Source organism: Lolium rigidum, unplaced genomic scaffold (genome assembly GCF_022539505.1).
Source record: "Lolium rigidum isolate FL_2022 unplaced genomic scaffold, APGP_CSIRO_Lrig_0.1 contig_46252_1, whole genome shotgun sequence".
Lineage (NCBI taxonomy): Eukaryota > Viridiplantae > Streptophyta > Magnoliopsida > Poales > Poaceae > Lolium > Lolium rigidum.
The window spans coordinates 15,054-25,574 of record NW_025900643.1 but is presented as its reverse complement, the minus strand read 5'-3'; the positions used below and the strand labels follow the sequence as shown (position 1 = coordinate 25,574).

General features: G+C 42.4%; 1 protein-coding gene and 1 non-coding gene across 2 annotated transcripts; both read left to right on the top strand.

The window, feature by feature from the left end:
- The first annotated feature begins 3,639 nt into the window (after positions 1–3,639).
- LOC124681545 (probable apyrase 3) lies at positions 3,640–7,381 on the top strand. The gene is made up of 7 exons (XM_047216445.1): positions 3,640–3,888; positions 3,975–4,103; positions 4,234–4,290; positions 4,471–4,563; positions 4,644–4,849; positions 6,677–6,983; positions 7,061–7,381. Exons 1-7 carry the CDS (start codon positions 3,640–3,642, stop codon positions 7,379–7,381), a joined length of 1,362 nt encoding a protein of 453 aa, XP_047072401.1.
- Positions 7,382–7,599: 218 nt separating this feature from the next.
- Positions 7,600–7,672, top strand: TRNAE-CUC. Its single transcript has one exon. It is a non-coding gene; the product is annotated as a tRNA-Glu (tRNA).
- Positions 7,673–10,521: the final 2,849 nt, after the last annotated feature.

Here is a 10,521-nt window from a genome sequence, read left to right as displayed (position 1 = left end):
ATGATGTTTACATGCTTTTTAAAATGCTGGAAACACATGATTTATGTTGCCATAGTTCTTGATTTTTCTTAAAATGGTTGGTGACCTTTGTTGCAAATAAATCTGCTGCAAAAAAGTATTGCTTTTCATTGTTGCAAATACATGGTTTTTGTATAATCATTTGGGATTGTTATTGAAATTATTGGCGATTTTTGTTTCAAATCGATATCCGACAAAATCTATTGTTTACCACTTTTCGTAGCATTACAGTTTCTAAGTTATTATGACATTTTTCTTGAAATCGTATATTTTTTGGTACTCGGGGGTGAGGATAGTTGTTGCAATTCTCAGTCCTAGGGGTAAATCACCATAGTAACATATTTGCATATTTGTTGTAAATATTAGGAAGATCAAGGCCAAAACACAATATACCCTATCATTTCAAGTGAGGGAGCTTGGAAAGCGTAACTACGTTTTGCAAGTTTTGGGCATGCCAAATGCAAACTAATTTTGCCCATGCATCGGGCCACCGATGCCTAGCATGCATCATCCCCAAATCGTTTTACTCAGCACTCTCCATATACAAATGGACAGGCCGCATACATAGTGACATGGACCTCGTACGGGGTAGAAACTCCTAAATTATTTCCTATTTCCACGTTTCGATTAACAAAAAATTGTTGGAGAAGCTTCGTGGCTGGTTTCAACCAAATTCAAAGGTGGAATAATAAATTACGCGCTACGCATATATACCTTGTTTGATGGGAACGAAATTTGTCTTTGCAGTTAAAGAATGGAAAGCGATGAGTTGGGGGCCTCTTGCGAGAAGAGGAGCTTACCAACGTTTTAAGGTTCAGTTCATTTTGGAAGGAGACTCAAACACAAGATACTTTCACAGTGTCGACGCTAATGGTAGACATTGGAAGAAACTTTTCCAGTCTGTTGTACATGATGAGGGTACAATCGAAGTACATGAGTAACTTAAATCCTATATTACCAACTACTATAAAAATCTGTTTTGTGAACTACAAGAAGGAAAGTTCTCATTAGATGAGTCCCGAATAGGTGACATTCCTTAAGTGTCCGATGAGGAAAATGGCTATCTTACTCTGCCCTATTCAAAGGATGAGGTAATAAAAGTTGTTTTCTAGATGGAGCACAACAAAGCCTAGAACCGGATGGCTCCCTAGCAGTTCTGTCAAAACTTCTGGGAGATAATCAAATCGGACCTAATGGCGCTTTTCAGTGCTCTGCAAGAAGGACACCTATAACCATTTTACCTTAACTTCGGTGAGATAATCTTGCTTCCTAAGGTCAACAAAGCAGAAGTGATCCAACAATATCAACATATCGTCTTCTTAATGTTAGCTTCGAAAGATCCATAAAAACTACGACTATATATTAGGCTGAATTTGGTGGCTAGTCATGTAGTGGGACTCTCTGAGACTAGATTCATGCAAGGGAGAAATATGCTTGATGGGGTAGTAACCCTGCATGAAACAATTCATGAGTTACATCAGAAAAAAATGAAAGGGATAATTTTAAATATTAACTTTGAAAAAGCTTATGACAAGATCAAATGGTCTTTCTTTAACCAAACACTCAATATGGAAGGTTTTTCCTATAGGTGTTGTTCTCTAATTCTTATTTTTTTTCGGAGCAAGTGTTGCCATTAAAGTTAGTGATGATGTTGGCAGATACTTTCATATGAAGAAGGACTAAGACAAGGCGAACCATTATCATCAACACTATTTAATATAGTGGCCTATATGTTATCCATAATTATTGAGCGCATAAAAATTGAGGGCCATACTGAGGGGGAGCTCCACATCTTGTGGATAGTGATCTATCTATTCTTCAGTACGCTGATGATACAATTCTATTTATAGAATACGACCTTGAGAAAGCAAGAAATATTAAGTTTGTTTTATCAGCTTTCGAGAAGCTATGATGTCTTAAAATTAACTTCCACGAGAATGAATTGTATTGCTTCGGTGAGGCTCAAGATGAGGCCACCCAGTATGCTGATCTTTTTGATCGTGGGATTGGTAAGTATTCTATTAGTTATTTAGTGATTTCAATTCACTATTAGAGGATTACAAATGTTGAATAGAAGCACCTCGAGGAAAGACTTCAAAAGCGTTGAAGTAGATGTAAAGGTAAAATGCTATTTCTGGATGGATGATTGGTTATCATTAATTTAGTACTCATCAATATGGTACCGTATATGATTTTCTTCTTCTAATTTCCTAAAGAAGTCTTGCAAAGATTGAATTATTTCCGATCATGATTAATTTTGTAAGTAGTGCGAAAAAGAAACATCGACTAGCTAAATGGAATGTTGTTTGCGGTCCAAAAGGTCAATGAGGACTTTGTATTTAAGACCTTGAGGTCAAAAACCGAGCTCTCCGTGGGAAATGGATATTCAAGCTGATGACTGTAGATGGGATTTGGCAAATCCTAAAGAGAAAGTATGTTAGCTCAATGACAGGTTTATTGAAAACCTAGGGACTCACATTTCTGAGTTAGTCTTATGGCAACAAAGAAGTTCTTCTATCCATATGGTTTTTTTTCTCCATCAAGGATGGATCACACATAAGGTTATGAAAATATAAGTGACTTGGTAATGCCACTCTTTGTGAACAATATCCTGCACTATATAATATTGTTCGTCACGAATCGTATACTTCACATGCCAATGTGACGTTTAGATGGAATCGTGCTTGTCCAAGGCAAGCATCCAAATGTGTTCTAGCTAGTTTATACCCGTCACGTAGCGTTGCTAATATATTCGGCAACCGGCTAAATATGGTTGATCTACTTATTAGGGTGAGACTATGTAGAAACGACGAGGTTTTAATTTATAAAAATTATTATATCTTGCAGGTTATCTACCTGTGCACTGGTTTGCTCCGTTCATGGTCACCTCTTCGGCGCATGAAGAATCGCGACCCATTTTATGAAGGTATCTACTCGGTTGAAGAATACTGCGATAGATATTTTTTCTCAACATGAATGACAAGATGATCTTCGGATTAGACTTCCATCTTTTTAGCGTTCATACATATTATGAGATGATCACTTGCATTGGGCCATTTACGTTTTACCTTTTGTATCATTAGACCTTGGATATTTGTGCGGCTGTGCATTCCAAGGGCTTAATGATTAAACTTTTAAGTAATGAAACATTTTTTATCAAAAAAATGAGAATGTCCTAAATTACTCCGATAAATAAGTAACATTCCGAGTTCGAATTACACCAGGCGAGAAGCGAATATGGCCTTGGTTTCGCCCTACAAAAATATATACTTGCCCATGCAGCGTGCTGCACGCGGAGACTGATTGGCTCTGCGGGAATCACAAATTCACAATCCCCACATATATACATTTAGGTGAAGCATCCACATCTACAGATCCGATCACGATCGGCACGGTACAGTTTAGCACGGCGGCGCTTGTATTGCCTGACTCATTATGTGAAGGTGATCGGGTCCAGACAGTTCAATCAGTTAGAGGTTCCCTTCACACTTGCACGTCTGAATCACATGCACCTCTCTGACGCTATAAAACCACAACCTTGCAATCCACCAGTCCAGCATTCTGGAGGAAGCAGCCCAGCTCCTGCGACGTACGGGAGCACGCCCGCAGCGCTAGCTAGCGATGGCTCACGCCATGATCATCCTTGCCCTTCTCCTCCTGGCCTCGCACCCGCTCGTGGCTTCTGCCGACGCGGTGCTTGGCCGGAAGGCGGGCACCATCGTCGACGAGCCTGATAAGCTTGGGGCGGCGCCAGGGAAGTACGCCGTGATCTTCGACGCCGGAAGCACGGGCACGCGCGTGCATGTCTTCCACTTCGACAAGAGGATGGAGCTCGTGGAGATCGGGGACGACATCGAGGTCTTCGCCAAGGTACCTACGTTGCGCACAGGTTACGTGCATTCCTCCATTAGGCTATTAGCCGTTCTTTTCAACAATTTGCTGGTGCGCGCGTGCAGGTGGAGCCGGGACTGAGTTCGTATGCCGGACGGCCCCAGGAGGCCGCGACATCCATAGTTCCCCTGCTGGAGACAGCCAAGAGCATCGTGCCTCGGTGGCTCATGAGAAGAACACCACTTAAACTAGGGGTCCGTCTAACAAACTACCTGACACCAGAAAAATTACATGAAAACTAGTTTAAAAGTCAATTAATTGTATAACTTTTAAAGGAACTGAAGCTCGGATCTGAAACTTAAAATTCCTGAACGCAACGTGCAGGCGACGGCTGGACTCAGAATTATAGGAGAGGAGCAGGCCGAGCAGATTCTAGAAGCAGTAATCTCCATCTCTATGGCTTAGAGTACCACTCTTGTTTTAATACCCGGCATCCATATATATTTTGTAGAAAACATACTAGCTGGCAGCCATATCATATACTCTTTTGTAGGGAATACGAAATATCGATATATGCATGCATGACGGACTGAGAGAAGTGAGTTATTATCCATGTTACAGGTCAGGGATGTTGTCCACACCAGGAGCAACTTTCAGTACAATCCTAGTTGGATCAACATCCTCGAGGGATCTCAAGAAGGATCTTACCTATGGGTATTGCTGGCGACCTTATTCTCGCACACATATACGTGAAATTTCTGCACTGTGTATTCAAGTACATGCTGTGCTTGTAGGTTGCTCTGAATTATTTGTTGGACAAACTGGGAGGGGACTACGCAAAAACGGTAGGTGTTATTGATCTTGGAGGTGCTTCTGTGCAAATGGCTTATGCAATTTCCCCGGATGCTGCTGCTAATTCTCCCGCTAAGCCTGACGGGAAGGATCCGTACGTTACCAAAGAATATCTCAAAGGAAGAGATTACAATGTATATGCTCACAGGTTGGATCCGTTTTGTTGGTTTGAATTAATATTAGTATTCTTAATCAATGAAAATGGGTAATCTTTTGCTTTGTTTTTAAAAAATAGTGCAAATTTACATGGCCCCTAAGTGAGTGAGGCGTTTTAGAGCCCGAGCGTCAGGGAGCTCCATTTTTTCGAATTGTTGAAAAATGGTATTTAAAATAAAAAAACAGATTTTTTCAAGGATAAATACAGATGTATGTTTCGTGAACCGTATTTTCAAACAAAAGTTGTATTTTGGGTGACACCAGAATCAGACAATTGTGACTTTGAAAAGGCAAAAAAAAAACTTGATTTTCCTCCCTGATAACCTATGCGAAGCTATTTTGGTAAAAAAATATGATTACATAATGGAAATTTATCGGTATTTTTACATTTAAGTTAAAACAAATGAGATTTAAAAAATGAGTTCTTTAATAAAATCGGGTGGTCACGTCTCAAGCTACAAAGGAGGTTTTCGGCTCCAAGATTTTTTTATTTTTTAAAATGGTAAACTTTAAGGGTTGTACGTCAAGCATGGACATACTTTGTGGTACCAAAGATGCATGAAAAAATATTGTATTCTATAAACCATTTATAATTGTAGCACATCATGGTAAATGGTACAAGAAAAGATGCAGAACCAAAACTATTGAAGTGTGTTTCTACAAAAGGATCAAGTGGCACCAAATTGCAAAACAAAATTTGTGATCGGAAATACTTTTGTACACCCACGCATGAGTGTGGGTATTTCCGTCACCGTTCATTTATTCCTCTAGATTTGTTTCCACCATGGTAGATGGAAAGATTCCTTTCCCGCTTCTCTTTTTATCCGCATCTCAAAGCACAATGGACGGTGATGGAAACACCCACACCCATGCGTGGGTGTACAAAATCCCTTACAAGAAAAAATAAAACTACTTTTTTACTTGAACTATTGCCCTCAAATACCAAACCTGAGGTGCTGCTCACGACCAGTATAAGGTGGTAGACATATGGCTTCACGTCAAACGACAATAAATGTCACCCAAAAAAGACCTGCACTAAGGAAAGGACATACAAAATCATGGAAATTTAGAAAAGGATAAAAGCAAAATATTGGCAACATTTCTCTCTCTCCATCCTCCTCCCACCTTGCTCCTCATATGGTCGAGACATTTCGTTCTAATCTTCTTCTCTTTTTGTTGCAAACTGACATTTCGGTCTAAGCTACTCATTCCTTTTATAATAACATTGCGTGTTGGTTTAGTTAAGTCAAATTTTTAAAATTATGACTAAGCATAAAGGACAAATATCAACATCTATAATAGAAAATACAAATATTATGAAAATATGTTTATGTTGAATCAAATAATATGGAATTTATATTACAAATTTGGATGTTTTTCCTTTATATTTAGTCAAACTTCATAAATTTGGACATTAACTAGACCTAGAATCTAGGTTAATTAAAAGTAGAGGAAGTACATAGGTAAATTGCTCAATTTTTACGTGCATGTATCACGTAGGATGAATCGATTAATGGATGCAGATGACTGAAAATCTAGATAATAGGAAAACATAAAAATTGTTTGAATTGGAAAGGAGAAAGCAACATCAGAAGCTCAATATATCACTATCAACTGCTAGCAAACATTTGCCGATTTGTTTTTCAGATGATACTTACCTTCTTGTGACTATATGGTATATCCACAATTTATGTTAAAAAAAACTTTTAAATTTTCCCAGAAACTGGGATTTTGTAATGTTTCTTTTATATTTTAGGACTTGTAATCAACAGAGACCGCCCTAGCTAGAATGAGTTGTTGTATGATGTTCGTGTTGCAGCTATTTGCACTACGGCTCGGATGCTTCTCGTGTGGAGATCTTCAAGGCAAAGAACGGATCATTCAGCAACTGCATGCTGCGCGGATTCATCGGCAACTACACGTACAACGGAGACCAGTACGATGCGACGGCGTCACCGCAAGGAGCGGCATACGACAGATGCAGAGAGGACGTGGCCAAGGCGCTAAACCTGAGCGCACCCTGTGAGACGAAGAACTGCACCTTCAACGGCGCGTGGAACGGCGGCGGCGGAGCCGGGCAGGCCGACCTCTACGTCATGTCCAGCTTCTACTACATGGCCTCGCAGGTAGTACTAGCTGATCCGTTTTACGGCAGGACCGAAGCTTTTTTAATGCGCTCACCGTCTAATCTCTACGTATATAGGTTGGCCTAATCGACGGCAACGCCACGAGCGGCAAGACCACGCCGGCGGCGTTCAGGGCCGCCGCCGAGGAGATCTGCCCGCTGAGCTTCGAGGAGTCCAAGGCCGCGTACCCCAGGGTCCGGGCCTCGAACGCGCCCTACGTCTGCATGGACCTGGTATACCAGTACTCCTTGCTCGTGGACGGATTCGGACTGGCGCCGACGAAGGAGGTCACGGTGGTGCAGAAGGTGAAGCACGGGGAGTACTTCATCGAGGCCAAGTGGCCTCTCGGAGAAGCCATAGAGGCCGTCTCGGACACCAAGCTGAGCCAGGAGTCGTGATTTTAAGCGTGGCAACAAGCAACATGCATTGTTTTATGTCGTTTTGACAATTTGAGCATCGGCGTCTAGATCTTCGCATCAATAAAATTGTACTCCATCTGAAAATTTATTCTGCATCATTGTTTATCCTTATACTGGCCTTCGGTTGTGTGCTGATTTTTGGTTTTCCGACAGATAGTTTTTCAGCTAAATAATGTTCTATGACAAAATGGACATCATCCGTCGTAGTCTAGGTGGTTAGGATACTCGGCTCTCACCCGAGAGACCCGGGTTCAAGTCCCGGCGACGGAACTTTTTGTCAATTCTTTGAGTATCAGCTTTTCACCTCTGATGTTCCATTTCTTTTGCCATGGACCTATCACTTTGTCCGTGGCAACATTTCAAAGTGAAAATAAATCAAGATTTCGAAGTGAAATAAAACAGCCTAACTCACTAATATATTCCCTCAATCATAACTTATCCGAGTTAAGAATGTTTCTGACGGCTTCGAATTTAACTTTTTGTCAATTCTTTGAGTATCAGCTTTTCACCTCTGATGTTCCATTTCTTTTGCCATGGACCTATCACTTTGTCCGTGGCAACATTTCAAAGTGAAAATAAATCAAGATTTCAAAGTGAAATAAAACAGCCTAACTCACTAATATATTCCCTCAATCATAACTTATCCGAGTTAAGAATGTTTCTGACGGCTTCGAATTGGCGCACGGTAAGTGGTTTAGTAAAACCATCTGCAAATGAATGTTATGTCTAATAATTCCTGAGATACTCGCTCTCGAACAAAATGATAATCTACCTTAATATGCTTAGTTAAAACATGAAAAACTGGATTAGGCTGAGAGGTAAGTTGTACCCATTTTTGTACACCGTAGTTGTGATGCTAGAGGATGTGGAATCTACACTTCATCAAGAGGAGTCTCTACCCACAAAACTTCACATACTTCACATGTAGCATTAGAAGGGTCGAAACGTCGAGGTAGCCTATGAGACGTGTGCCCCTGATTGCTGCCAGCACATGTGCTTGCCAGAGAGCAAAGTTTCCCTTTCTAAGCTTCTCGGTGACACCGGAGCTGAAGGGGGAACCCTCAAAGGAGGAAGATGATGAAGAAGTCATTGGCAGGTTTTGGAAGCTGGAATCAACCTATGGTTTCTAGATGTGAATTAGCCTCTGATCCATGTGGAAATAGGTGGAAGTGTTAGGATGATCTCCATGTGATCGAACCCAACGGATCGAGCACGAACCTTTGGACCTCGTATACGCCCTGATCGGGGGCGCCCAACCGCATCTGGTTGGTGGGCCCCTGTCGCATGTGCTATATATACAGTGGTGGGGGCGATGGCACTAGTTACGAGGTTGATCGGAGCTACCACACGCTCCACCTACAGACCCACCGATTAGGGTTAGCACAGTGCCGACGGGAAGCTCCGCCGCCACCACTCCCTCACCGATCCGCCGCCGTCACCACGTCAACGTCGACGGGTTCGTCCTCCTCGCAGGGAGAATGTAAATGATCACAGTATCCCTTTCCTACCCGGCAATGTTCTACACCTAGTCGATCTAGCGATCTTCACAGGAAGGTGGTCGTACCCTCATCGGGGCACACCCTGCGTGTTATATAGAAGATTTAAACCAACGACCTCAAAGTGTTGAAATAAATTGCCTACATCTTTCCATCAGCTCGGGCTTTTGGAATAGTTGGTTAGTGCATGCAATTCAATATGATATCAGAGCAGGAGATCCTAGGATCAAATCCTGGCCAACGCAAGAATTAAAAAAAATATCGCGGCTCCCCAAACATGCGTCACAATAGGCCAAAGGGCAAAGACGTAGGGTGAGTGTTGAAATAAATTGCCTACATCTTTCCATCAGCTCGGGCTTTTGGAATCTCTACTATTAAGAGCAAACTGGTGAATGCCTGGTCTCACATTTTCAGGATGGACAATAATACCCCCCACGTCTTTATCCTACCAAGATGATTTATCTCAACGCAATCTTGAAAAAAAAAACCTGCACGCGGAACAAAGAAAACGCAACAATAATACCCCACGTCCTGATACCGATACCGATACCGCACTCAGTAATCCTCATCCCTCCTAAAAACGTGGAGATCGATCCGAAGGATCTGCGCCAAAATCCTTCCCCTCCTTTTCTCCTAAAATAACAACCGTAGAAAACTGATCGTCCTTTTTTCCTACATCTGTCTTTTCTCTTCCACTCCTCTCCTAAGTTCTATGCCTGAATTGACGGCTCCTACTATATCGGGAGGATTAGGGGAGAAACGGAAGCTCCACGGGCTAATACTTATCTGCCATGACCACTGTTTGATCCCCGCACACCTTCCTGCCTCCACGAGTGCTCCCGCTCCTCTGCGGGGGAGCACGCGATGGCTGTAGGTGGGGCGATGTCACCATAGCGGGTGGCCGCTGCCTGAGGTCGGTGGCTGAGCCGCGGCGCTTCTCACATGCCCCCGATCCTTCTTCCATCTGCTTCTCTACTATTTACACTCATATCTATCTCTCTATCTGATTTCTTGGTGTTACAACAGATTAACTGTGGGTGGATTAGCATGGAGTAGGAGACGTGGATGGACCCCGCTCAGAACCAGCAGTCATTAGGAGGACTCAGCCGCCGGACTCTTCCACGAGCCAGCTCCTCCAAGTCTACACCTTCTATCTATCGCTGCTCCAATGACCAAGGTGAGGACACATTGCATGTTGTTCTCTTTGATTAATCTGAGATTTTTGTTTGTCCATGGTCAGTCCGCAGCCTAGAGTGCTCCAAACGACATCCCTTGCAGCAAAACCAATCAAGATGATTGTTTTAATTTGTATATGGTAGTGGCTGTCAATGTGGTTTCGTGATAGTTTATTTTTAGTTTCGCTTCCTGAAAATTTTGACGCATTTTCTTGACAATTTCACCTTCCTTTCATAGATGAAAATAAGGACATGCATTAGAGCATCTCCAACAGACGCGCCAAAAGGTGCCCGCGCGGTAAATATCGCCAGTTTAGCGTGCCGGCGTCGAAAAATTTGCTCCAACAGACGCACGAATATACCGCGCGAGCTAATTTGTTTTTGCCCCGCGCGTGATAAAGGGAAGCCGCGATAAAGGGAAGCCGCGCGCACGGAGAATGGGCGCGCG

Excerpts from the sequence above, each read along its gene's own strand:
- LOC124681545 (XM_047216445.1), top strand. The coding sequence starts at position 3,640 with ATGGCTCACGCCATGATCATCCTTGCCCTTCTCCTCCTGGCCTCGCAC. Across the intron at positions 3,889-3,974 it reads ACATCGAGGTCTTCGCCAAG|GTGGAGCCGGGACTGAGTTC; the intron begins GTACCTACGTTG and ends GCGCGCGTGCAG. Across the intron at positions 6,984-7,060 it reads TCTACTACATGGCCTCGCAG|GTTGGCCTAATCGACGGCAA; the intron begins GTAGTACTAGCT and ends CTACGTATATAG.